The sequence below is a fragment of the Trypanosoma cruzi genome, genomic scaffold (genome assembly GCF_000209065.1).
Source record: "Trypanosoma cruzi strain CL Brener 1047053516557 genomic scaffold, whole genome shotgun sequence".
Classification (NCBI taxonomy): Eukaryota; Euglenozoa; class Kinetoplastea; order Trypanosomatida; family Trypanosomatidae; genus Trypanosoma; species Trypanosoma cruzi.
In genome coordinates this window covers 9,741-35,681 of record NW_001849368.1, presented here as the reverse complement: position 1 = coordinate 35,681, position 25,941 = coordinate 9,741, and the positions used below count along the sequence as shown (strand labels likewise).

The following is a 25,941-nucleotide window of genomic DNA, read 5'->3' as shown; positions in this document are numbered from 1 at the left end:
TCTCTCTCTCTCTCTCTCTCTCTCTATGCGTCTATTATACGTATCTCTGAGGCCACTTTTGAACTGCTGCTCACGATGGAAACCAAATAAAAAAAAAAAAAAAAGCAGGTGGAAGAAAATAAACAAGGAGAAGAATTTAAAGGAGAAAAAAAAAGTCATTTCTCACTCTACTCCGTTATTCAAAGAAATGCCAGGCATTCTCACACGCCCTCACTTTCGTCTTTCACATAACCAGCACTCTTTTCTTCGTTCCTTCGCTCAGCCCGCTCCCTTTTCCCCAAGTCTGGTGTTGAGCCAGCGGGATGACACTAGCTGACAAACAGATCCGTGACTACGAGAGACGTGCGGCTCCGAATCCCTTTTTGCGCAGCCTCATCGCACCACCGCCTGTCTTTGACTCTTTGTTGATGCTCGGGTCAACATGCCGACCGGGAACTTTCTCCATAACACTGCTGTTTTCTGAGCTCTGTGGCTTAAAAAAAACTTCTGGATCGTTGGTTCCCCACACTTCATCGTCGCTGAAGCCTGAATCCGTGACCGGTGTCGACGTCGTGGGCATCGCTACCTTCGCGGATGTCGTGTTCACGAGTGAAGTCGAATGAAATTTATTCATACCATTAACCCCACTACTGCACATAGAACCTGCACTTTTACCTTCTCCCCCTTCGGACGCAAACTCACACTTGACATCACCCACCGTCGTTGTCGTTTTGTTGGCGTTTCGCCCCCAGCCCCACCAGGAAGAGTTCACCTTCTGAGTGCCCACCGTCTCGTTCTCATCGGGTCCAACATTTGCTTTTGTATCACGTAAAGATTCCTGAGCGTTGTACTTATCAAGATAACCGAGCGCCTCACGTATCACATCCAATGCCTCCTGTCGTACCTCACGAACGCTGTCCATGGTGAGTGGCCCCACACCAGGAATCAACAGCTCCGCAATGTGCTGCGGCGTCAAGTGCACCAAGCATGTATGGAAGGAGCGCAGAGCCCCAGCACGGCTGGGAACAAAAGGATCCCGCAGCATACGGCCAAATGCGTGAACAAGGATATGTGAACGGTTCCCCGCAGGAATTTTTTCAGCAATGAGACAGAGACTAATCGTAGCATTTGTGCGGATAGCACCTTCGGTGTCCTGCTGTAACTGAGAAATAAATTTAGGAACTTCATTCTGGATAATCTTTTCGCTTAACAGGCTGGCAAATGAGACTAAGGCACGCGCAGTGTATTCTCGAATGCTTGGAACAGGGTTGCTGAACCCCAACACAAACAATGGCCATAATTGCTCATTCACTGCCGTCGGCGATAAAAAGGACGCGTACTCGGATGCCCGCTGAAGGAGCCTATATCGAACCATCCTGTCTTGAGAAGCAAACAGAGTGAGAATAATGGGTGTCACGTATTTGTCGTATTCTTCCTGTTTAGTGATTTGCGAGGCAACCTTAATAACGGGATCAATGACTGCTGGAATGACACCAAATTTAAACGAGTCATGAAGTTTGTGCAGCACCAAACACTTAGATGCCCTCTTGGGAAAAGTGTCGACAACCTCGGTGAGGTGCTCAAAGAATCGTTCTCGCTCTACGGTGTCCTTCAGGGACAAATCGTCCAGTGCCTGTATACACTGCACAAACTCACTTCCAACGATGAATTCGCTGTTCTTCAAGAAGCGTTCCACGTCGTGTCGCATTTTAGGGTTAGCAGCACAAAGGCCAATGAAGCCGCTTTGCAGCGTTCGAGGAAGATCCCGGCACCCACGCATGTCATTCGCCTTACATGTCACTGCAAATTGACTCCGTGACTGTTCTCTTGGCACACCCAGCACCTCGTATATGAGGCACGCCAATCCCCAGGAGTCAACATTACTTATATGCATACCGGTTTCATAGTTTAATTGGAGTGTTTCCGGTGGTCGTCGCAGCTCCGGCAGCAACGAGGCGTACCGTTGGTAAATGCCATGGGGTTCATTGAATGTCGTAACCAACTCGAGGCCAAACAAACGCCACTCCCCACCTGTGATAACAAATACGGAGTCCGAGGAGACGTTTCCATGCACAAAATTATTCCGATGTAGTGCAGTGAGGGCTGTTCCGACAGCCTTCAAACCCAAAGCAACACTCTCCAAGAACGCCTCCTCCTCATCCCCGTCCTCATCACTTGATGCGTTCGATGACTGCAACAACTGAGTCGTCAACGGTTCACATGGTTCCGTGGCGATGTACACCGTCTCTTGGTGCTCTGCCGCCCCGTAGCAGCGCAGAAGACCCGGCAACAGCAGGCTTTTCGCACGCTTCATCGCATGTCGCGCCAATTCCTTCACACTGCTGTCTGCCTTTGATAAATTGAGGGAAAATATAGTAACATCCCGCCCATCCTCGCTTCCCACGCCGGGGCGCATCGTCCAAGTAAGAGTGGGTGTGGCAGCGGTAGTGCTACCAACGCCACTACTAGGTGTGTAGGGAAATCCCGGCACTGCCTCCAAGAGGCCCATGGCTTTCCATAGAAAGGCCATTTTTGAGATATATATGTATATATATATTGTGTGTGTGTGTCTTGGAGTGAATATGACACTCTTACAAATCAATTGTTAAGACAAATAAGTATAAAGAAAGATAGAGAGTCTCTGCAATGTATTACAGCGCCCAGCAATGTGATTCTGCTGCCTCTCTTTGTCTTTTGATTTGTTCGTTGGTTGACTCCTTCCCTTTTTTTTATGTGTCGTTGTTGCTGAACCAGATAAAAATAAATAAAACAAGAGAACAAGAAAAAAAGAAGAAAAAAAAAAGTTTAAGACATTGCTTAACTCCCTTCCTTTAGGTCTCACGTTCATGGTGTTGCGGTGGGACCGCTACAACAACACACACGTAGGAAGTGATTGGTGAAAATCAATTATTGCCCACAACTTTGCAGCAAACAAACAAACCCACCACACGATTGAGCTTCCACACGCAAACGCACACACAAACACGCATGGCTCACCTTTTGTGGTCTCTTTTTTTGGATGCCGCAGCGGCTTCATACGCGGCACGAGCGTCGCCGCACTTCTCTCTCTGCCGCTCCAGTATCCTTTGGCTCACTGCCACCTGTTCACGGATGGACTCCGCCACTGGGCCGTATTTGGTGACAAATTCCTTCAGATTTTCCGTTCGCTGCAATAATTCATTCAGCGCCATGTCGCCTTTCGATATCGTGGCTCGAAGTTTTTCATTCACGGAGGACAACTTTTTTTCCGTCGCCTCCTCATGCTGTTTCTGCCAGTATTGATGCTTCGCCTCGTACTTATTGAAGAGTCGCTGGTAGTTGCTCAAGGCATCCTGCTCCTCTGCTGTTAGCCCGGGAAGTGTGGCGGGCCATGCAAACCCCTCCCGCATAGCAACATCAACTTCCCCCGCACCTCCCTGCGATAAAACAGAAGCCTTTCCACTGCCAACAGGCTGCAGTGGCCCTTCACTAATGAAACCACCGTCCCGCACAACCTCGTATGACCCTGTTGGCGCCACCGCCTCCAGAGCCTCCTCAGACTCCCGCAGTGCACATGACTCTTCCTCTATAGCCGCCTGAATCCGCCTCAAACGCTTCATGTGTGCAATCAGTTGATTATGCTGCTCGCGATAGTCCTGCAGGGTTTCTTGTTCCTGCTTGATGCACTCCTTGATGGCATTTACTTCCGCTGCAGCATTCGCATCTCGTGCCAATTCCTCCACGGGTTCTGAGACGTCATCATCATCATCATCATCATCCTCATCTTCATCTTCATGACTATTATTATAAGCATCATCCTTGTTTTCCTTGTCGCCATTACACTGTTCCTGTATCTGCTGCAAAAATGACGGCAAAGAAAAAAATAACGGCGGCGGTGTTGGTGATAAGGACTCCAAGAAATCACCAGTTATATTGTTCGCCAGCAAAATTGAACGGAGGTGAACAGCGTATTTCCTGGCCGCTTTCAGCTCCGCGTCCTTTGCCGCAATATTACGAATCAACCGCTCCATCTCCTCCGTATTGGCAAGTTCCTGTGCTGCACGTTGTTGAGCATCGGAAGCGTGCGCATCCCTCACGCGCTGACGCTCCGCCCTCACATTTTCCGTGACGTGAGAAAGCCACGCCATTTCCGCGTCCAGCTCTATGTACTGCCTGCGCAACTCTTGCAGCGCATCGCTGCTACACTCCTGAACGACCGGCCTTGCCTGCTGCGGTGGAGAGACTAGTTTTTCTTTCCCCTCAATGACGGATACTCGGACGTGACGGCTGCAAGTAACGGTTTCTTTTTCCCCCTCCTCTTCCTCGGTTTTTTGCAAACGGGCATCCGCAAGACATTCCCCATGAGGATTTCCACGTCCCTCAGTCTCATATTGAAAACAGTCACCATCACGCCGCCTCTCACTCACACGTTGCCCGGAGCAGCGACGCGGCACCTTCTTCAAGAAAGAAGCGTCCTTCTTTGTGCGCCACCCCTCGTCCTCAGCGGCCGCATTACAATCCACGTATTTTGGGTGGTGGTCTTCCACACCGCTGCTGCTGATCTTGTTACTGTTGTCAAGCCCATTTTTGCAGCCGCTAGTACTACCGCAGCCGGGCACAACAAAAACTTCAGCCTTATCCTGTTTGGTCTCATGTGGCGGGGCCACCCCCGCAGCATGATTCAAGATATTATCGCTATCCTTTTCTTCAAGGACAATGTTGTCCTCTGGAGACAGCGATATGGTCTCGACAAGCTCCTCACGTGCTGCTGTACGCATCCTGGGGCAACCCTGACGATCATCACGAGTAAAAACGATAGGGAAAAGACCAAATCGCCCGCCCGACTCCACAATGGCCCACGGATCAACACGGCGCACCAGACGCAACCGTTCACCTGGCTGTGCAGACAGACAGGCATCGGCATACGGAGCACCAGCAGGTGGCGAGTACGGAAAAGCCACAATCCGAAAGGACATTTCCCCCGGACTAATGCCTGATTCTCTTCTCCCGCCTTCCTCCTCGCCACACAGACACAAAACCTTCTTTTCTTGTCTTCGCCCCTGTCCTGTTTTTTGACCCCCGCCAGAAATGTAACAAAAACAAAAAAAAAAGGTTTGCGGCGAACGTGGCAACACACAAAAAAAAAAAAATGGTAATAAAGAAGCGTGAAAAATTCGGGAAATTTTGGGAGAAAAAATTACGATGCATCCCCCTCATTCATGCCCTTTTTGGCGGTGTCTTCATCCTCCTCATGATGAAACCCCAAAGTTCGGGAGGCCACATCTATTGCCAGCAATGATGATAAGTCAAAAGAAAAAAGTTATAAAATAATTGTCGCAGCCGTGAGGCGTCAAAAAGCGTCAGTAAAAGTCCCAAATGTCCCACATTAAATTACAAAGTCTCATTATTTTTTTTTTTCCGTCGTGGTATTGGTGCAGCCGATAAAGATGATGTCCCTTACCTCCGTTTCTGTGTTTACCCGTCTGATTTGAGGTTTTGTACCTTGTCTTTTTTATTTTATTTTATTTTTTTGAGGAAAAGGGAATAAATTTATTCGTGACTGCCTCCTCCACTGCTCTCGTTCACGGTGCATGCCGGCAGGCGTGTGCTTGCATTTTTTTCCTTTCACACCACCTCCTTCTCCCCTCGCCCCGCCCCCTCTTCCTCACGTCTTTGCTGTTTTTTGCTCGTCATTCCTTGGGGCGCTTCTTACCGCAGGTGCAGACCACTTTCTCCCTGTAGTTCTGGCGGTGACACTCCACGCAGTACCAGTCGCCTCGCGACCAGAAGGAGAGCACGTCGGAGCGAATGCCGTCCACTGCGGGCAGTTGGCACACTTGGCAGTGCGCATCTTCGTTGCGGTTCACCTTGTGGCAGGCACAGAGCCAGTGCTGGCCATCGTTCAGAGGCTGATGGTGCCATGGAACCCCGCAGCGCTCGCAATGGGAAAAGCCATGCAAAACGCGGTCCACCTTCCACGCTGCAGCCTTCTCATTTGAAGCGTTTCTGTCTACAGGCGACGATGGGTCATGACGCTCCAACGCTACAACGTGGCGTGATGCCTTGTTTACATGGTTACAGCTCTCACAGAACCAATTTGTTGTTCCTGCAAAATCCCAAACACGCAGCAGCTCTCCTAGTATGGCGGTTTGAGGCAGGCGCCGCGGAAATCGACACCTCGGACAGGAGAGGGTGGCGGGATTACCGACCTGCCCGCAGGCGCAAAGCCATGCGTCGCTTCGGGAGGAGGCAGTCGCGCCATGCAAAGGACTTTTACACGCTTTACAGTGCTGCTCCGGGGCCAAACGAGGAAAGCAATTGTGTAGACCAAATGGGCGTGATACATGGATGTAATCAGCCGGCTCAGAGCCATACATTTGCTTGTTACTCAACATCTGCGACGCCTTACAATTAGGGCAAAAGACGGCAAACTCAAAACGACCCTTGTTGCAATTTCGACAAATTGACGATTGGAGAGCGTTGGACTCCTGACACGACGGACAACGCCACCTTACAATGCGATTCCGTGTCACAATCACTGAGCCCACCGGGGCACGCTGAATCTCATCCCCCACCCGCTCATGATGCGTCACATGTAATTCATTCTGCTCATCTCTCCGCAAGCTACACGAGCGGCAGGCCAAGTCACGTTCAAAGTTAAACTCACGGCATCGACTGCAAAACCAAGTGGTGGGATCTTCACGCCAGCCTGCCACTGCCTTCACCGCATCGTGTCGAATGGTTTGGCAGAAGTCGCAGACTGAGCGAGAACGATGTGGCATACAACGGAAACACGACCCACACACCCACCCACCTAAAGCAAGAGTACGTATCCCCTCTTCCGTTTTCTCTACACGATGAACTTCACACCACTGCCGCTCCGTGGGCAATTGTGGAGGTGGTATTTCACCACTGTGTACCGGTTCAGAATCCAATGGTAAGTCTTTGGGACACGCAATGCGGGCCATTTGTTCTTCGTGCGCACGGCGTTTATCGTGTCCTCCGTTAGGGATTCTTGTATTGAACTCAATTGCATCGACTGGCCATGGTGGCAGAACCTCCAACCGCCCCTTGGCACTCATTTCCAAGGCACCCGCCAACGGCTCTGTAGGGTGCAGACGAACGTCGTGAGCAGCGTGTCCTCCAGACGCCATCCTACAAATTCCGACCGGGCCCCACCGCTGCAGTTGTCTCCTACCCCACAGTGGAACAGACCATCGCCGCATTCAGAATTTTTCTTTCCACACTCTTCGTTTTAGACCCCCCGCTCCCACAGCCTCTTGCCAAGATCATAGGAAGAGAATCACAGACACACAAAGCAGACATCAAAAAGAAGAGAGAAGAAAATGACAGGTACACACAAACGGAAGAAGCAGTGAGGGTAGCGTTATTCAAATTCCTTTTCTTATTAAATAATAACAGGCAGTCAGTCATACAAACTCCAGTCGGTACAACATGTGTATACGCACTCTTCCCTCGCATGTTTTCCCCTTGCTGTTCCCTCTTTTTCTCCCCCTCCTTCTTGCATGGCTGTTGACACAGAGACAACTCACCCACAATGCTCAAAAGCTCATGAAATAAAAAATCCAAACATCTACAAAAAATAAATAATTACACCAAGAAGAGAAGGACATGAAAAGGTGCGATTCAGTGCAACGAGAAACAGATGCGTGTATGTTGCCCCCGCACGCGACTATTTATAATTGTGAGAAAGGGAAAGAAAAAATGGAGGAGACAATGACGGCAATGCTTCGCATAGCAAATTAAAGTAAGGCATACGCATTAATCCGCAAGTAAAACAGAAATTCCACCACCACCAAAAATAGAATAAAACGGATAATGATAGCTTCCAATAGTTGAGGGTAAAAAGAAGAAAGAACAAGGCAGGCATTACTGTCGGCCATGCGCTCTACTCCGGCGGTGGCGGTGGCGGTGGATCTTCATCGTCCTCGTCATCCTCATCGCTTTCCTCTCCGTCATCGTCGTCATCTTCTGGTGGTGGCGGTGGCGGCGGCGGTGGGTCCTCCTCGTCATCGTCGACCTCCTTTTCGACACTCTCCGATTCATCATCGTCATCATCATCCGCAGGCGGCGGTGGCGGTGGCGGTGGCAGTAAATTATCATCACTCTTATTACCTTCTACTTCTGCAATAACGTCCCCACCGTCACCGCCAATCGGAGGAGCTGGCGGTGGATTAAGACCGTTTTCCTCTACCCTTTCTGCCGCACCACCAGCTGTGGTCTGAGGGCGTCCACTCTTTCCGCTCGGCAAATCAATGCCCTGCATGGCAAGTCTCAGCATTTTCTCCTTGTGCGCCTCGAGTGCCCTCAACTTCGCCTCCTTAAAGGCCGCCTTACGCTCCTCCTGCTTGGACTTGCTGCGGATCGCGCTCTCCGGCAGGATGCGAAGGTGCGGCGCCAACAACTCCACCTCCACCTCCTCGTAGTTTCCAATCAACAAACGCTCGCGGGGAAAGTGAATGGCACGTTGCTTCTTAGCGGCACTCATCACACTCGCCAGACGCTCCTGAAACAAGTCCTGGAGAGTGGAGTCACTGTAAATTTCACCCCAAAGAAGAACAGCACCTCGCCCTGCATCTATTTTCTTCAGCGACCCGTTCAGTCGCTGAAGCTCACGGAGAAGCAAGTCAATATCAGCGTTGGTGTCTATGATGAGCTCCACCATTTGCCGCCGCACACACACACACGCAAAAAAACGCCTTCGTCTCCTGAGGCTTCTACCCCTTTACCTTGTGCCCCTCTAACATGCACACACACAAAAAAGAAAGTAACAACCGCCAATATATATATATATATGAGACAGGGACAAAAGAAGAAAAGTTTTCTTTTTTAAGGGCTTTAATTACCCCTTCAACCTGAATTGTAGAGGATATTGGAAAGGATACCTCACAGGCAAGCACTGTGTAGCAATGATAAAACCGTGAGTATAAACGCGGAAAGGGTGTGACCATGCATCGCAACTGTTGGATGAGCGCATGCAAATCAAGACATTACAAGAGCACATTTTTGTTGCGCGGAATCCCCCCTTCTTTCTTGTTGTTGTTGTTGTTGTTGTTGTTCCCCCCGCATTCCAACTCCAAACCCCAAAACCCCTTCTTGGGAACCTATATTATTCCGGCTGCCTTCAATTCTGAGATCGCCTCCCGAATTCTACCACAGCGGAGAAGTCCCTGCGCTCGTTTCTTCACTTCCTTTTCGTGTTTTCGCCGTAGACGCAAAACGGCATGTGACTCACCCGCAACAGCGCAAACTTCACGACACTCATACGGCTTGTCGCACCATCGACAGAAGTGCTTTGCGCTTTTCCTTTCAACAACTCCGCAGGGGATTGCTGTCGTCGCCATCCCCGCTAAAGCGCCGCTGACAACTGTACATGTCGTAGATAACACGGGCTCCGCCCTCGGTGAGTAAAGATATCCAAATGACGATACCGACCCATCGGACCGCTCCGGCCGCGGTGACGTATAACTGCGTTGCCACATGTGTCGGCTTGACCCGCGACTTTCCCTCTCCGCATCCTCAGCTCTCCTTGACAAACTCGAGGGCGGTGGCGATGGTGGTGGTGGTATTAGTCCGCCTCGACGACACGGTGCAACTTTGTGCTGCGCTCTTCCCGTTCTCTCGAGTACAGGGGTGTCCAGGCTGGTCAACGACTTGCTGTGTAACGACGCTCCGTAACGCTGGTAGTGGGCCCCACACGAATCCGGTAAATCGGAATGGATGAGAGACGGAGACTCTATGAGACCCTCGCGAAACTCCCTTGCTGAAAGACTCAGTTTAAACGACGGCTTCCAATCATTCCCATCCATCTTAGCCGCATTAAAGTATCCGTCTCGTAGACACACCAGCGAGGGGGAGCGCAGCACTCTCACCTGTGAGGCTTCCTTGTGGTCCGCCCTTAAACCCATTAATTGTGTTTTCCTTTCATTGTCCCCTGGTTCGTAGTATGGCCTTTCTCCACAAAGCCTTTCCACCCGCACCTGCTCACCAAAATGAGTGTTGGGATTCACATCATTATCATCATGGCTCATAATATTTACAACCATCGTTGAATTATTTTGGGGTGGTGGTGGTGCAGGTGAAAGAAGTCCACTCCCCTCCCATCTTGGGAACTGAAGTGATTTCTGGTGGGAGTTGGAGCCCTGACAGGTCTCGTCGGCCCCTTTCTCGTGTGAAGAAACAACGGAACTCCACATTGAGTTCTCTTCAATAAAATTCTCACCAACAACAGGGGGGCGGAGAAGACCTGACTCTGCATGCATCAAAAACTCCTCGCCAATGCTGCTGAATGTAAACAAAGAGGGGGTTTTCGCGGATCGACTGTCGCCCAGGTGACTCGTCCTCTGAGAGGCACTAGCAACCCCTACAGCGTCTGTAGGTGTTACTTCTTGATCGAACCGCTGTGGGAAGGCCCGTTCCCTCGCATATGAATAAAGAAACGCCTCTCGCACATCCAACTCTTCTTTTTCAATGAGAGCTCGCCCAGACATCTCATCTTTAATGAGAGTTTCCTTCTTAGCTGTGATTCCGTCATCTTCCTCGTCTTCTTCCTTCTGCTGTTTCGTTTCAGTTTTTGAGTTATTGTCGCCATCTGGCTGCACAGCCACATTCTTTGAAATTAGCGTGGGGAGCAAACTCCGGTTTTTCCCCTGGGATCCGGTCTCCGCGTCCCCAGGCGCGTCAAGAGCGGAGGGATGAGAATGCGGCGACGGAGCGTCAGTGTGCTCCTCCTCATGGCAGGAGATGCAGGTAAATAGTGCGGATGTGTGGGAAAAACTGACAGAATACTTCCTCTTCATACTCACAACAGCGGAGAGACCCACCACGGGGCACTCTGTATAGTTCTCGGTTGTTGATGTTGTTTTCGTCGTTGACCCCGAACTTGTCGCCGCAAACTTGTCATTAACCCAAAAAGAAGGAGGCGAAGGTCCATCTGACATGCCATTCATGCACACTGCCGTTGATTCCGGCTCGGCAGTCACTTCCCTGAACACGGGGGCCCACTGGCGGCAGCATTCCTCTGGCCCCCTCTTCGTGTCATTCACAGCCGACTCGCCCATCCCGCTTGTCACCGCTGTTGCCCCTGTCACGATCGGTTTTGTCTTCGTGTGGTACGCGCTAGAGCAATTGGTTCCTACGTTTTCCAGTGCTGGGGCCGTCAATGTAATGCCAGATGACACGGAAGGAATCGAAAGCACATCTTCCTGTTCCGGCAAAATTTCTTCACGGGCATGTGAAGGGGTGTCCGGCCCGGACAACGCAACCACACTCGAGGTGCCACAACGCTGGATGTTTGATTCACTCTGTGCAAACATGCGACTACGACGGCCGCGACGCCTCCGCCCACGGCTGCTCGTGCTGATGCTTCTTGCGTGGGCAATGTTGCCATCGGCAGTGTCCTTGGCGCATGTCGCTCCCATCACTGTAGTTGAGCAACGAAAAGGAACAAAATAAAAATAAAAAAATAAAGCATCCATCAGAGTGAGAAGACACCAACAAAAAAACACATGCAACTACATGGAGTGCCAATCTCAAAAAAGTACTGATATGCCTCCATAAATAAAGGACCCACCAATAAGAAATGATTCATGAAAGAAGATATGTATTTGCTCAGAGACGTGTACTCACACTCTCGCACCATCCCTCTTTTTCTCCCAACTTCAACTTTTCCACCAGTCTATGTTATGTCCTGCTTGTGCATGTATGTTCGCGTGTGAAAGTGTCACCAACATCTAAGGCTGCTGATGACGAGACGCTAGAGACATCCATTTGGCGATGCGTTCTGCCAATGCTGAGGCAGCAACGATGGACGCTTTCCGCTCCTTCTTCAACGCAGAACTATTACCTACCGGGGCCAAGTCCAGCTGAACGACATACTGGGTGAGTAGCTCATCAGCCTCGACTGCCTTTCGCAGAATAGCCTCTCGCAGGGTCTCATCCACCGTCTCTTCGGTCCGAATACCAGCGGAAGCGGCATTCATATTACCGGCTTCCTCATGCTCCTCCTCAAATACGGTATTCGTGTCTGATAATTGGCTCTGCCAGCGCCTACCAAGGCTCTCCAGCTCACTCAACACAAGAAGAAGCGGTGCCTCATGCGTTCGTTCCACCCGGCGTTGAAACATGCGGAATGCGCTCTCTGTGGCGTCAACGAAGTTGATTTCATCATCATCCTCTCCAGTTTGCCGGAAAATCGATCTACCTGACGGGCAGCACGAGCTTTGCCCGCTGTCTCCCACGGTGTCACCACTAAAGCCCTTCATGTGAGCAAACGGTGAGTGCCAAAACCACCGCAGCCCCCAACCAGACGCCGGCCTCTTCACATTATCCTGCGCAGATCGAGTGTTCCGTCGCTCTCCGCACACGCGCCAGATCCATTGGCACATGTACCCCACAACCACAGCACCGCAAGTTCCCAGCAGAATGTTTTTGTGGGTCCGAAAAAAAGACCGCAATCGCCGCAGCAGCCGCACAGTGATCTCCTTCACTTTTGATTCCGCAACTGCAGCGCCTCTACTGGAGGCCTTCGGCCGACTCGCTCCTAAAGAAACGGCGACCGATAATTGGGGAGCATCGGACGCCTCCGTCTGGAAAAGCCGACGAAACATCCTTGCAGCCGTGCCCTATTGAAATCTCCCACCCTGTGCGTCAATCGGCCAGGAAAAAAAGAAAACAAAACCAATTTGTTTACACCCTTTATCACCCTCCGCCGCCCCCACGACACCACACTGCAGCTAAATCATAAATGACGTAATCCATGCAGGTCCAAAAGAAAAAACATAAATAAATAAATAAAAAGTTGCACACCGCCAAAGGAGAACAAGGCGTAAAGAATGTCGTAGCACTGCTGCAACGGTGGGTTAAGAGAGTTCTATTTCTTCAAAAGAAGGGAGAAGTCATTAAAATTGAGAAAAAAAAGATTTCTATTTCTCTTGTCGTTTTACTCCGCTCTTTCTTTTCCATTTCTTATGTCTCCTTCACATTCATCAACGGTCGACGTCTTTGAGCGACACATTCATTCTTTTCAATACGTTCCCAACGGCATCCATGAGCGCAACACAATCGGGCATATGAATGTCCCCAAGCGTGCCGATACGAAAAGTATCGGCAAACGAAGCCTTCCCGGGGTAAATCACGAAGCCCTCGTCCTTGAGGCGGTCGTAGAACTCATTGAAGCTCCAGTTGGGCACCTGTGGACTACGAAAGGCGGTGATGACAAAACCGTAGGATGGTCTCGTGGGATCAAGAAAAAGCTCAAAGCCATACTCGCCCGTCATGCGGTCAACAATGTAGCGATTCATCTCCATGTAGCGCTTTGCACGCGCTGTCACCCCTCCCTCCTGTTCGTGCTCCAGTAGGGCCTGACGAAACGCAACGATGGCCTGCACTGGCGGCGTCTGACTGAATTGGCCGCCGTTCTTCTCAAGACCATCCCACTGCATCGAGACGTCAAGTGTGTAACTCGGCGACCACCCGCGGCATCGCTCTAGCAGGGCCCGACGTGCCAAAACGAGGGAAAAGCCCGGAACACCTTGAATGCATTTGTTCGCAGATGTCACCAAGATGTCGCACACATCCGGCACGGAAAAGTCCACGGCACCAAAAGAACTCATCGCGTCGACAAGAATGGTCGCCTCCGGGTGATGACGACGCACGATATCACTCACCTCCTCAATGGGGTTAAACATGCCGGTACTCGTCTCGCAGTGGACAATACCAACAGCAGTGACGGGAGACGTTATGTCGGCAAGTTGCCTTTTAAACGCCGCAAGGTCCATGTCAACACCCTCTTCCGTGTCAAACACCCGCAGCTCGGCTCCACCATGCTTCTCTACAATGGAGGCCATACGATAGGAGTAGGACCCGTTGCGAAGAACAACAAAAGCGCCCGAATGATTTGGAGGAATGATGGTGTTAATCGCTGCCTCGACGCCCATGGTGCCACTTCCCTGCATCGGCACACAAGCCCATTCCGCCTCTGGAGCTTTCCCTATTTTTAAAACACCGCGCCTCACCTCCGCCACAGCCGTGAGAAAATCCTTGTCACGGCTGCCGTAGTCATCAAGCTGTGCCTCCCGCACCGTTTGGGATGTAGAGAGAGGCCCAGCGGTAAAGAGAACGCCGTGTTTGCGGTGATGCCTTTGCGCGTAATTCCCCAGCGACATCTTCACTATGTGTGACAGCCTCATGAAGACAAGAGCTTAGCTACCTCCTTTTTATGGCCAATATTTTTCCCCCTTTATTGACGAACTTACGGTAAAATAGGGGAGAAAAAAAAAAAAATTCATCGTGCATGGAGAAAAAGGAATTAAAAAAGGAGGAGAAGGAAACACACTTAATGTGCTTACCGGTAATAACACCTTCCAGAGACTTTGTTTTTGTTTTTGGTATTATTTCATTTTCCTTTTTCTTTTTAAATAATAATAATAAAACAAGCAAAATTTCGTGATCATCAGTAAACAAGAGTAAGCAATTTATATACCACGTGAATTGCTACCACGTACTCATATGCATACACATGTAATAAATATATAAATATATCCATGTAGAATATACACCCTTCTATTGTATTACCATATATAACTGCATCCACGGCAACCCTTTACGTTGGTACCAATCGCGTCTTACATAGTACCAGTCCGAGGCCTCCGAAATCTCAATGATATCACCCACGCAATCAAAGTAGCGAATTCCAAGTTCCTCAGCGTCCACCTCGTTTGCATTATCAATGTCAAGAGGAAAAAAGAGCACATGATCAAGACCGTGGGCCTTCAAAGTCGCCTTGACTCGCCAAATAATGCCGTCCAGTCGTGTTCGTCGACTAATCGGCTTCATTGTGACAGTCATTGGGAGTACAAGCGACCCCACAGCGACAGCGGAGCCGCTTACTGGTGGTGGAGGTGGTGACTTATGCTGTCTTGTAATGTACGATTCATCTGGCAAAATGCAGAGAGTCACAGGCGTATCATACACCTCCATATTCGTCCCCCGCTCCGAGTCCGTCACGGACGACGTGCTTCGCCGGTCTACCTCGTCCACCTGACGCTTACTGAAATCCAACCGCGCTGGTGGCTGCACCGCCCACTTCTTGCAGCGCTCCGCCACAGCCGCCGCATCCCGTGCAATCCTCACCACTTCATTGGTTAGTAGTGACGTGTTACCATCGCGGTATCCCGTCGTTGAGTAGCCGGGAGAGGCGGTCAATCGACGGAGGGTCCGCTCAATCCCAGCGGTTTTGGTGAAATCGCCCCCAATTACCGGTCCCAATGTGGCATCCGTCACAAACAACGCCGCAGCTGCGGCTATAGAATGTGGACTTTGGGTCGACTCCAAGTTCCCTGGCATGCTCATGGTGGAGCTCATTTCCATTTCCTCCTCGCATGTCATCATCCCCCGACGCTCTTCAAAAAATGACTTGGCGTACAGTTCGTTGAGCTCCGCCCGCAGTCTTGACCTCTCCTCCTCATGAACGGCATATGCCTCGCGCATTGCTTTAAGTCGCCACTGCCGGTGTACATAACTCGCCATAATTTTTTTGCGCAAAATCTTCTCCAACGCCTCTGTGGAAAGACCTTGACAACGACCAACACTCCCAGGCGGACTCCGCACCTTCTCATCCACGTGGAATGTGTGAATCGCCGGCGTAGCAACAGCACGCGTCTCTTCCGCGTCCTCGCCTCGACCCGCCATTTTACGCCCTGCCATTGGTATCAAACCCCGCGTCTCCGGCAAATCCACTTCTTTATCGCCATCGGGCCTGGCACATGATAACGACAAACAGCGTCTTTTTCGTGGCGACAAAAGTGAAAAGTGCTCCTCGTCTATCCAGTCCACCTGCACGACGTCATCCTCGTGTCCCTCATGCAGAGTGAGCAGCGAAAAGGCTTCGGCGTGTCGCAGCCAGGGAATTTTATCAACCGTCTCGGATATTACCTCATGGCTCGCCAAACAGACGGTGTCGCCCAACTCCACCGCGTCAATTGTGGCCTGCAAGGCCGACGAGCCGCGCCGCAAACACCCAGCCAGAGAAGCCGATCGTGACGCCGCCTGTATAATGTCGTTTCGTCGTTCTTTTGGCAGCTTCTCCAGCAACGCCCCATAGGACTGACTAACGCTACTAGCAATCAATGCAGCCGCTTCTATCGTTGCTTCCCTCGTCTCCGTGTTGCTTTCGGTGGTTGACGTGAGACAGCGAGATATTAAGCCCTGTGAAGCACTCTCCCTCGTATTCGAGCTGTCGAGACGAGTCAATGATTCCCTCGAAATCGGCCGGCTCACGGTGCCTAAGGAGCCGGAGTGCGGTTCCGCAAAAAAAAACTCCCGCAACAGCTGGGACGCAGATGGTCGTTCCAGTGGATCCACGACAAGCATACGCTCCACCAATGCAACCACCAGCATGTGCAAACTCCTCTCTTGCTGAGTAAATGCGGCCCCGTATTTCGTCTCTAATGACTGCAGGTCAGATGGACTAAAAGTGTGCGCACGATAAAGTGCCTCCCTATCGTACTGTCCTTCTGTGACGACGTGAATTTGCGCCAGCACGTTATCTGCAACAAAAGGAAGTTTCAGACAGTACATCTCATAAGTGAGGACACCCAATGCCCACACGTCAGCACCAAACGAGTATGGCTCTCCAAGGCAGAGTTCGGGGCAAAGGTAAAAAGGCGTACCAATAAATGTGTTTGCCAACGGATCCGTCAAGTTTACAAGTTTGCTTGCACCAAAGTCCCCAAGTTTTACATTGCCGTTTTTGGTCATGTATACGTTAGCCGCTTTGACATCACGGTGAATAATGTAGCACTGATGGAGATACGAGAGGGCTTCCAGGCACTGTCGCACAATGTCGGTGATCCGGTACGACTCAATCCAGTTATATGGACACGCCTGTCCATGTTGCGTGTCGTCCAAGACGGACACCGCCCTCCGTGTCGTCAGAATATTTTTACTACCACTCGCTAGATGTGCACTTTGACTCCCTTCACGCATGTCCTCCCTCTCGTGTTCCTCCCACTGATGGGAATGACAGGACCCTTTATTGTTGCTTCCCCCGCTGAGCTCCCAGGAGCGTCGCAGGAGGAACGTCAAGTCACCGCCTTCCGCATATTCGGAGACCAAACACATTTGCTTCTCCTCATCCAAAAAGCTGTCAATGTAATGCAAAATGTTTGGGTGCCGCAGGTGTCGCAGAATGGCCACCTCGTTCATTGCAAGCATCACCCCACTGTCCGTGAGTGCATCAAGTGGTACCGCCTTCACCGCAACAGGCTGCCGATACCACGGGCTTCCAGGCAACATGTCATGGCACAGAAACACATTCCCAAAGCTGCCGGTGCCAATTTGCTGACTGCGGGGAAAACGGTCCCACTGCGAAATAACTCTACCACTGTCGTCAGCATGATTGTTCTTGGAATCACTACACGCGGATGTGCACCGCTCCAAGGAGACATCGACGTTCCCCGCCTCCCTCAGCGACCCAAAACTTCGAGACGAAAACGTTTCTGAGCGCATCAAAGACCCCCCACCAACACTCATGCCAAATCAATTGTGGTGAATACGCCGAAGGAACAAAATATAATATAATATATACCTTGTGTGGAGTGAAGCTGCTTCTCCCCCTTCCTCGCGTAAACAACCGTTCTTCTTTTTGTGTGTGTATATATGTAATGTGTGTCTGTGGTGTAAGCAATATAAATACAACCGCGTGAGCCCCAACTTCACGATATATATATATATATATATATGTATATGTTTCTTCTCTTTTAGCTCGAGTTGACAGCAGGCATAACGAACTCCCCTCAGCCTTTCTTGATTCCCAATCAATCAAATAGCCTTCCCCCACCCTCCTCCCACCCCCCACCAACCAACGCGACCACCACAATTCCTTCTTGTTTGTGTATGTATGTATTGTACGTGCAGTCGTGTTGCCTTCCACTCCTTCGTGGATATCAACGGCACAAACTGCCTACAGTCGGAGAAGAAAAAAAAAAAAAAAAGAAAGAACAGAGGGGGCGCAACTCACGCAAAAAGGAAAATTAGTCGCATTTCTCCGCATGAAAATTAAACCCTCCACAACAGACGTCCAAATCACCTCTTCATTCACCGGCACCTCCGTCACGGCCTCCCCCCCCCCTCCCCTCACCACAGCAGCCAAGAAAAGATGAAAGGGATGGATGTCCATTACACGAATTGCACGTTTAAATAAACGCATATAAATATATATATATATTATACGGCACAAAGGAAAAAAAATAAGAAAGAAATAATAAAAATATCGTCCAAAAAAACAAAAAAAAAAATTTTTTTTACCGGATCGACAGAATAAAAATTGAGTGAATATAAAAAAAGAAAAAAAAAAATAACGATTAATATCGTCAGTTCGTCTCGTCTATCAACCCCGGACGTCATGTGCTCTCTTTTCTTCTCGCCTTTTAATCCCTCATAGACGCGTGTATGAGGAAAATGATACACATGCGGACCCAACATTTAAAAAAAAAAAAAAAAATGAGTCCACTGACGGCCTCGCAGAAAATCTGACACTTTCACAGTCACCCAATAACCCAACAAAGTCCCCAGTTTTTTTTTTTTTTCTCAGCCACCTGCTGTGGGTATTCGTTATTTCATTGCTGTTTCCTGTTTTATTTCATTATTTTCACCTTTATTTATTTCATTATATTTTGTTGTTCTTATTCCTTTCCTTCATTTTCTCTATGTCCAACTTTGCGTGGTACGTTAGCATTGTTGTTGTTGATTTCCTTTTTCTTTTTATTTTCTCTCTCCTAATAATTTGAATTGCATCTCCTCCTCCTCCTCCTCCTAATCCAACTCCTGCCTGCCTACAGCAGCACTACATCCCTTTGATGTTACAAATGTGCGGGGTACCGTCGTGCCTCCCCCGGCCTGAGGGTGAAGATGTGTCTAAAGCAGCGAAATCGGTCATTCACCTCAAAGCCGTAACCAATCACGTACTTGTTGGGCACCGTCAGACAGACAAAGTCCGGTTGCATCGTTACCCGGCGGCCTCCAGGTTTGTCCGCCAGCACGCAGACCTTCAACGTGGCCGGCTGATGTTCCCGCTGAACCTTATCCAAGATGTACCTCAGCGTTTTTCCAGAGTCGACAATGTCCTCAAGGATAAGGACATGTTTGCCCCGCAGCGCCTTAAACTGCGTCTCAGCCAGAAGCTGCATCTTGTTCGTGCTGCTTGTACCCCTGTATGAGGCAACCCGCAGGAAATCCACTACGTGTGGCAGACCATAATCACCAAGGTAGCGTACCATGTCTGCAGTGAAGATGTAGCTACCTTTCAGAACGGAGATAATAATGAGCGGGTTTTCATCGCTTATGGGTGCCACACCTCCGCCACCGTGTGTGTCGCGGTGGGACAAGGGCCTGTAGAAATCAGCGATCTGCTTGGCGACAGCCTTGATGCTCCGTTGAATCACACTCTCGGTGGCGACAAGTTCCTCCGCCATAGGGTACGCCTTGCCATCCACAACAATAACGCCCTCTGCGTTCCTGCTGACAACATGTACCATCGCTTGCTGTGAGGAAATCATGAAGTGCGTCAATTCTTTACTTCCGCTACCACGGCCCCTCCACTCGTTACGTGCAAACACACACGAAGAAAAAAAAGTGAGAGAGAGAGAGAGAGAGAGAGAAAGAGAGAGAGAAAAAGGGATGCAAGAAAAGTTCAAGAAAACGCCACAGCGGCACTTCGGACTGCGAGAAAAATGGCTCAACACGCACGCGCACGCACAAAAAAACACACATAAACAAATTACGCACGTACACACGCATGGGGAAGCAAAAGAGAAGGGCATTACAGCAATGACTCCTCGCGCCGCCCACCCCTCGGCTGTAGACATAAGTCATATACATCTCCATCAGAGAGTTCCTCACGTATTCGGTCCTTCATGCACTCCTCGGCAAGGTGGAGGGGGGAAGAGAAATAAAAATAAAAAAATGAGAAACGAAAAGAAAAAAACCCCACGTGCACGAATTCGTGGTTGATTTATTCCTTTATTTTTTTTTTTTTTCCCCGCACCAGCTGATCCTTCGTTCCCCTTTCTTTTTTGAAATTTCGCGGCTCTTTTCCACTGAGCCTTGAAGAATAGTTTTTGTTTTTCCCTCTTTTACAATTCAACAATGCCTCCACGTGAGTTCTATCGCAGTGAAGCACATGTCTAAATACATACACGTAACGCCAATATACCATGAACACACATGAAGTCCACATGCATGCAAGTGCGCAGGGATGTATGCATAGCAACAGAAGCATGAGGAGAAGGATGTAATCAGAAAATGTCGGGGGTAAAGAAAAATCAACCTATCAACAAAAACAAAACACACAAACACACACACACATAAACTAACAAACAGACAGACATCCGACGCCACTACCTCCCTTTCTTCATTCCCCCCTGCCGGCCACTCTACGCCTTCAGAGACTCCCCTGCTGTTCCCCCCCAAGAGACGTCCACACGTACGCCTGGCGGCACGTTTATCGGAGGTTCAACCCTTCCCTCTCCATGCAGGCACACATAAGTAACACTTATTTGCATTGGCCGATTAAATACAAAAAAAAAAAAAAAGAAAAAAAAGAAAATTAAACACATTTCCACATGGCGCCCTCAGTACTTGCTATGAAACTCCCTCTTGGCGTCTCTGTCGGTGTCAGCGCTACCAATGGCCCGCTGCTTCTTCTGCCGCGCCGCCTCCCTCTCCGCATACACCTCCGGACGAAGAACAACAATATCGCGTAACTCACGGTAGGTGTCGTCGTAATCAAGACCGTAGCCAATCACAAAGGCGTTGGGTATATTCGCCACAACGTAGTCCGCAGAAAAGGGCACGCGTCGCCCCTCACGCTTGTCAAGCAACACAACTGTTTTTAAGCTCGCTGGCCTGCGTGTAAAATACATGTGGTACAAGTAATTCAGCGTAAGGGCGGTGTCAACAATGTCCTCCACAATCAACACATGGTGCCCCTCAATGCTGTGACGCGTGTCAAGCAACATGCGCACCTGACCGGAGCTCGTGACTCCTTCACCATATGATGAGACGCAAATGAACTCCATTCGCACCGGCACGTTGAAATCACTCAGTGCACGGCACAAGTCAGCAGTAAACATAAAGCTTCCCTTCAGCACAGATATGAGCACAAGAGGGTTGACATAAGGGCGCAGACCCTTTCCCTTGTAGTCATCCGCAATGCGCTTGGCAACCTCCATAATGCGGGTGCGGATCTCCTCTTCTGTGAAAAGAATCTTCTCTGCAAACTCGTACTCCCGTGGCATGTGGCAAATCTTCCCTTCTTTTTCCCCCTCCTCCTCACGCGCGAAGAGGCGTATAAAAATTGCAAAACAAGGTTAAATACAACCCAATAAAAAGAAAAAAACGAAGAAAAAACGGGGCAGCGAGTAGTGCAATAAAATCTCAAAGGGCAAGCCCCCACACACTCCTCTCAAACGTTCCTTAATAAAATGTCAAAGGTCTCTCCTTCACACGCTTTACATTCCCTCCAATGTATACGGTACACACGCTCTCCCTCGCTCTCTGTTTTCACCAACAACAACACCGCCACCACCAGCCCTTACAGGCTACTACACGGCCATCAACACTATTGGCGTATTTCCCTTTCTTGCCTCTCACGCCTCTCTCGAACCTCACGTTCCCATGAAGTTTCCATATTTCGTGCGCTGCGCTTGGCCGAGCCAAACAAGTTTTCGTTATAACTACCCATGCCTGTCACGGAGCGCTGATTCTTGGGAATGCGCAGCTGCGACTCGTCTCCAAAGAGATCCTCGTGGCGGACGTAGTGCCGCCGCACCCACACCCAGAACACAAAGGTAAACAGCGTACATATAGCGACCATAAGGCGGTGGTCACGACTGTACATCTCCTGCTGTTCCCGCAGCTTCACAAGAGCCTCACGACTGATCTGCAAGGACCCAAGCTGCATCTTTCCGTGCACCTGTGACAGATTCATGGCCTTCTCATGGTAATCGAACACCATCGTGCGGAAGCGTTTGTCGGCCTCGTAGTGAAAATTCTCATAAATGGCACGCAGCTGCTGGACCTGTTTCTCACGGGTGCGCAAAAGCGTCTCCAGCTCCTCTGACGACATGGAGCGATACGTGTCGATCGTGGGTCGACTGTTGACCGTAGAGGAGGAAGAAAACGTGTCAGTGGTGTCGGCAACATGTTGGGTCCGTGTGAACTCGCGTCGTGCGTGTTCCCCGCAATCATCCCCGGTGAAGGCGGCGGAAGAAAAGTCATCCCCCGACGAAGATGATGAGCCAAACGCGGCTGCCGCTAGTCGCGCTCTGCAGTGAGCGTACATCAGTCCCTTCTGTCTATTCATTCCTTTACCAACCCAAGCACCTTTTACCACGCTGCCTCAAAGATGTGCTGCACTGCGTGAGGTGTGGCCCAACACATATACGCGCAGACGCAAATAACAGAGACGCCAAGGCACCTCACCGAGAGAGGGAGAAAAAAAGGAAAATCAAAGACAGAAAAAAAGAAAAGGCGTTGAGGGTAAGCCAATAACAATAATAATAATAAAATATAAAGATGATTTATTTGCGCAGATAAATCTTTTTTCGTTTCTTTGATGGTCAACCTATTCCACACACGCACACATAAATTTACTTTCCCTCTCTTTCCCTCTCCTTCCGGGCCAAAACGGAAAAAAAATATGCTCCCCCGTTTCGCTCAAATGACTGTTTCACGCCACACACACACACACACACACACACGCCCGGCCCTCTTCATTCTTACGTGTGGCCTTTGAAAATAAAGGGGGAAAGTGGATTTAAAGACCGTTTCCCAAGCGTTTCACCTTCACTCAGCCCTCCGCCTCTCTTTCACCGCACAGAAATCATAATGTTTTATTATTGTTATTATTATGACACACATGGCCCCCCGTCCACACACGGAATGAAAGTAAAAAAAACAAAAACAAAAAAGAAATAAAGATGGCGCAGTCACGTGAAAAACAAAAGAGGGATATAAATACATGCCCTTTTTTACTCTCTTACCCGATCCTAAACAACATCCTTGCATTGGGTCATGTCTGTTTGCGGTACGTGTGTGTGTGTGTATAAATATATGCGTGAGAGAATAAAAAATCAAAACTAACAAATTAGAAAAAATTGTAACTCATTCTTTTTTTTTTTTTTTTTTTTGTGTGTGTGTGTGGGGGAATTCATTACTTCATTTTCTCTCTTCCCCTTCTTCCTATTGCCTTGCTCGTTGTCAAACGCTTTCCCTCCAGCAGATGTAGTATGCCTCCGTCTCTTCTTCTTCTACTAGGCCCTCTGGCCCTAGTAGTCATCGCCCTTGGAGAGAATCTCCTTCGCCGTTGGCTTTAACAGGATGGTGTGCTCAAACTGTGCTGTGTAGCAGCCCTTCACGTCACACAGTGGAGGATACCTGTTGACAGCCCCCGCCTCCACCAGCTGGTTCAGGTTGAGAAGGTGCCTGTCGTAGCCGTCACGGTCAAGCCACTTACGCGCAAAGGCCAGCGTTCCGTACGTCTTGTTGATGTGCTTCAGCAAGTGTTGGGCCTTTTCAGAGCGCAACTGTGTTTTATCGCCCCCTGGTACCATCATGTAATGTGAGCACTCCATATCTTCCTGAACGACACCTCGTCCTGTGGAACCAAATGTCTCAATGGCAAACAGCTCACCCTCCTCCATTTTAATCGCCTCCCCACCACGCACAATGGGCACGGATTTGCCGCTGTGGATGACATACGGCCCAATGTTGTGACCGCAGAGATTACGGATGCTCTTGACAGGGTACACCTTGCCTTTGATCTCCACCTCGTAGGATTCCATCACTTCCTGGATGGCCTCGCCAATATCGCACAGACGCACATCAATGCCAGCCTGTTTAATACCCTCGTAGGTGGCTGATTTTACCGCCTCCAGTAATGGGGCATACTCATCGTTAAATGCTACTGTCCACGCACAGTCAACAATCCTGCCGTTGATTTGGGTTCCGAAGTCCACCTTCATCACGTCATCGTAAGTCAGAACCGTCTTGTCGCCTGTGTTCGGTGTGTAATGCGCGGCGACGTGGTTTAGCGAGCAGCCAGTCGGAAAAGCCTGTCCGCGCGTAAGACCGTCCTTCATTATAAGCTCCTCTACCTTCCGTTCAATGCGATCCGTCATGGAGATGAGTGAGATGCCAGGTTTAATGAAGCTCTGGGCGTAGCGACGCACCTGACGATGCACCTCCGCAGCATGACGAAGCTCTTGAACCTCCTGCTCGGTCGCCCTCTCCATCGCTCTCTTCTCCTCGCTACTGTGTCGATAGGCATTGACCTCACCTGGATGTTCGCAAATCTCACCTGGAGGGAAGTTCCCACTAGTGAACTGCATGCACACAGGGACAGTTGGCTCCGGCCACGTCTGCCGCTTCATGCCTGGTGCCACCTGCGGATACGGATTGTCGACGTGATCGGCGGTACTGACTACCTTGACGCCCGCCTCGTCATCCCGCACCTCCCCCGTGGCACTTGTTTTTTTCTGCTGCTGCTTCCCAGCCCCGTTATTTTGTTTCTTCTGATGGTGGCCGTTCTCGGCCTTAGGTAGTGCCGCCTGCGTCTCCTTCACCGCCTTCGCAAGGAGAGCGTCAAATTCGTCATCGTCGCTCTTTTTACTCCCCTTCTTTCCACCCTGTCGTTGCTGCTGCTGCTGCTGTTGATGCTGGTGCTTGCCATTCGTGCCACCTCCCTTTGGAGGCATCGCTCCTATTTCCTTCCTCCAGTCTTTTTTAAGAATTCCCTTGGGGCCAAAAATAAAAGAAAATAAATAAATAAATAACACGCGCGGCACAGAGACCTAAAAATGGAGGCCACGGGAACCACATGAAGAAGTGTGGAGCAGGAAAAACACGGATGCAGAAGTGCACAAAGAAGCAAACACACACACACACACACATGAAAGAAATGCGTATGCGTGACGGGTGAACAAAAAAAAAAACATCCAATAGAAATCCAAATATTCGCCGGGGCTGTTGGCCGGATCCTGAAATCACATACATAAATGAAATATAACGGGGGAAGAAGGAGGCAATAAAAATGCAGTAGGGTTCGCCACACATCCTCCATGTTTACTCCAATTATATTTATATATCATTCGATAGACATCATCGTGACACGGTGCGGTCCATTCGGATCGGAGATATTTGTTACTTACGAAGTGAAAGACTTTGGGCTTCTCCAGCCACAAGACCCCGCCGCCAAGGTGGAGGAATAAAAAGGAGGGTGGAATGGCAAAAGCAAAAATAAAAATAAAATTCGTCTTGCCGTTATCGATTCCTTGATTCCCTTCCATCGTAGTCTTTCAAGAAAATCATAAAATTGAGAAAAAAATTTTTTTTTATTTTTATTTTTTCCTACAGGAATACATGTGTTTTTATCAGGATATATATATATACATATAATATAAATAAATGAATTTAGGTAGTCAGCCCGCTCGTAAAAATTCTCTTCACAGGCTCCCAACAAAAACAACAACCAAAAAAAAAAGAGAGACCCACCACACAAGCACACGCACACAAGGGACATCCACACATCCCAAACTGATTGCTCCTCCCTATATTTATGTATCCCTCTTTAATTTATTTTTTTTTTTGTGTGTGTTTTTAATTCCCCCGCCCTTCCCTCGCTCACACCGTACGTCTGACCGTTTCTTGCACCACGCGCTGTCATTCCTAGCGCATGGAGTTCTTGTTTAGTTTGCCCTCTTTTCGTACGTGTCCGACCCGGACTCAAGGGAGACGCCAAAGAACTCAATGTACTTCACCGTGGGAAGCTGATAAAAGTGTTTGGGCTCGACACTGCACACATACACACGCTGCAAGACGCTCAGTACGCCGCCCACAAAGCCAAGCAACACGGCCAACGTGTCTGTCGCCTCTTGTTCATTCCCGCCGCCACTGTTGGTCTGA

The 25,941-nt window shown here is 49.7% G+C and overlaps 13 protein-coding genes across 13 annotated transcripts, besides 32 other annotated features; all 13 read right to left on the bottom strand.

Moving 5' to 3' along the window:
* Positions 1 to 25: part of a microsatellite that runs on past the window's edge.
* Positions 1 to 22,904: part of a sequence feature (heterozygous, Esmeraldo-like haplotype) that runs on past the window's edge.
* Positions 85 to 154: a sequence feature (T-rich).
* On the bottom strand, positions 332 to 2,509 carry Tc00.1047053506457.120 (hypothetical protein, conserved; the record flags this gene model as incomplete). Its single annotated transcript, XM_808311.1, has 1 exon — positions 332 to 2,509. The coding sequence occupies one exon, from the start codon at positions 2,507 to 2,509 to the stop codon at positions 332 to 334; it is 2,178 nt and encodes a 725-aa protein (XP_813404.1).
* Positions 2,736 to 2,782: a sequence feature (T-rich).
* On the bottom strand, positions 2,973 to 4,934 carry Tc00.1047053506457.110 (hypothetical protein, conserved; the record flags this gene model as incomplete). Its single annotated transcript, XM_808310.1, has 1 exon — positions 2,973 to 4,934. One exon carries the CDS (start codon positions 4,932 to 4,934, stop codon positions 2,973 to 2,975), a length of 1,962 nt encoding a protein of 653 aa, XP_813403.1.
* Positions 3,713 to 3,798: a microsatellite.
* Positions 5,467 to 5,490: a sequence feature (AT_rich).
* Positions 5,649 to 7,184, bottom strand: Tc00.1047053506457.99 (hypothetical protein, conserved; the record flags this gene model as incomplete). The annotated part of the gene is made up of 1 exon (XM_808314.1): positions 5,649 to 7,184. The coding sequence occupies one exon, from the start codon at positions 7,182 to 7,184 to the stop codon at positions 5,649 to 5,651; it is 1,536 nt and encodes a 511-aa protein (XP_813407.1).
* Tc00.1047053506457.90 (uncharacterized protein) lies at positions 7,868 to 8,644 on the bottom strand (the record flags this gene model as incomplete). Its single annotated transcript, XM_808309.1, has 1 exon — positions 7,868 to 8,644. One exon carries the CDS (start codon positions 8,642 to 8,644, stop codon positions 7,868 to 7,870), a length of 777 nt encoding a protein of 258 aa, XP_813402.1.
* Positions 7,896 to 8,041: a microsatellite.
* Positions 9,013 to 9,038: a microsatellite.
* Positions 9,084 to 11,456, bottom strand: Tc00.1047053506457.80 (hypothetical protein, conserved; the record flags this gene model as incomplete). Its single annotated transcript, XM_808308.1, has 1 exon — positions 9,084 to 11,456. One exon carries the CDS (start codon positions 11,454 to 11,456, stop codon positions 9,084 to 9,086), a length of 2,373 nt encoding a protein of 790 aa, XP_813401.1.
* Positions 11,427 to 11,448: a sequence feature (AT_rich).
* On the bottom strand, positions 11,712 to 12,587 carry Tc00.1047053506457.70 (hypothetical protein, conserved; the record flags this gene model as incomplete). Its single annotated transcript, XM_808307.1, has 1 exon — positions 11,712 to 12,587. One exon carries the CDS (start codon positions 12,585 to 12,587, stop codon positions 11,712 to 11,714), a length of 876 nt encoding a protein of 291 aa, XP_813400.1.
* Tc00.1047053506457.60 (2-aminoethylphosphonate:pyruvateaminotransferase-like protein, putative) lies at positions 12,966 to 14,168 on the bottom strand (the record flags this gene model as incomplete). Its single annotated transcript, XM_808306.1, has 1 exon — positions 12,966 to 14,168. The coding sequence occupies one exon, from the start codon at positions 14,166 to 14,168 to the stop codon at positions 12,966 to 12,968; it is 1,203 nt and encodes a 400-aa protein (XP_813399.1).
* Positions 14,351 to 14,394: a sequence feature (A-rich).
* Positions 14,542 to 17,511, bottom strand: Tc00.1047053506457.50 (serine/threonine protein kinase, putative; the record flags this gene model as incomplete). Its single annotated transcript, XM_808305.1, has 1 exon — positions 14,542 to 17,511. The coding sequence occupies one exon, from the start codon at positions 17,509 to 17,511 to the stop codon at positions 14,542 to 14,544; it is 2,970 nt and encodes a 989-aa protein (XP_813398.1).
* Positions 17,699 to 17,726: a microsatellite.
* Positions 18,186 to 18,209: a sequence feature (AT_rich).
* Positions 18,216 to 18,275: a sequence feature (T-rich).
* Positions 18,461 to 18,482: a sequence feature (AT_rich).
* Positions 18,592 to 18,682: a sequence feature (A-rich).
* Positions 18,775 to 18,794: a microsatellite.
* Tc00.1047053506457.40 (hypoxanthine-guanine phosphoribosyltransferase, putative) lies at positions 18,840 to 19,535 on the bottom strand (the record flags this gene model as incomplete). Its single annotated transcript, XM_808304.1, has 1 exon — positions 18,840 to 19,535. One exon carries the CDS (start codon positions 19,533 to 19,535, stop codon positions 18,840 to 18,842), a length of 696 nt encoding a protein of 231 aa, XP_813397.1.
* Positions 19,614 to 19,657: a microsatellite.
* Positions 19,920 to 19,963: a sequence feature (T-rich).
* Positions 20,311 to 20,365: a microsatellite.
* Positions 20,556 to 20,584: a microsatellite.
* Positions 20,610 to 21,275, bottom strand: Tc00.1047053506457.30 (hypoxanthine-guanine phosphoribosyltransferase, putative; the record flags this gene model as incomplete). Its single annotated transcript, XM_808303.1, has 1 exon — positions 20,610 to 21,275. The coding sequence occupies one exon, from the start codon at positions 21,273 to 21,275 to the stop codon at positions 20,610 to 20,612; it is 666 nt and encodes a 221-aa protein (XP_813396.1).
* On the bottom strand, positions 21,599 to 22,342 carry Tc00.1047053506457.20 (hypothetical protein, conserved; the record flags this gene model as incomplete). Its single annotated transcript, XM_808302.1, has 1 exon — positions 21,599 to 22,342. One exon carries the CDS (start codon positions 22,340 to 22,342, stop codon positions 21,599 to 21,601), a length of 744 nt encoding a protein of 247 aa, XP_813395.1.
* Positions 22,532 to 22,553: a sequence feature (AT_rich).
* Positions 22,715 to 22,739: a microsatellite.
* Positions 22,905 to 23,171: a sequence feature (areas merged during assembly that could not be assigned to a particular haplotype. This can correspond to areas where the two haplotypes were merged or to regions with more than two copies in the genome that were merged during assembly.).
* Positions 23,146 to 23,168: a microsatellite.
* Positions 23,172 to 23,650: a sequence feature (heterozygous, non-Esmeraldo-like haplotype).
* On the bottom strand, positions 23,307 to 24,734 carry Tc00.1047053506457.10 (methionine aminopeptidase 2, putative; the record flags this gene model as incomplete). The annotated part of the gene is made up of 1 exon (XM_808301.1): positions 23,307 to 24,734. The coding sequence occupies one exon, from the start codon at positions 24,732 to 24,734 to the stop codon at positions 23,307 to 23,309; it is 1,428 nt and encodes a 475-aa protein (XP_813394.1).
* Positions 23,651 to 23,910: a sequence feature (areas merged during assembly that could not be assigned to a particular haplotype. This can correspond to areas where the two haplotypes were merged or to regions with more than two copies in the genome that were merged during assembly.).
* Positions 23,911 to 25,941: a sequence feature (heterozygous, Esmeraldo-like haplotype).
* Positions 24,673 to 24,703: a microsatellite.
* Positions 24,783 to 24,812: a sequence feature (AT_rich).
* Positions 24,989 to 25,360: a mobile genetic element.
* Positions 25,357 to 25,385: a sequence feature (AT_rich).
* Positions 25,415 to 25,445: a sequence feature (AT_rich).
* Tc00.1047053506457.4 (hypothetical protein, conserved) lies at positions 25,725 to 25,941 on the bottom strand (the record flags this gene model as incomplete). The annotated part of the gene is made up of 1 exon (XM_808316.1): positions 25,725 to 25,941. A coding segment is annotated over one exon (217 nt), but the record flags the coding sequence as incomplete, so codon positions are not given.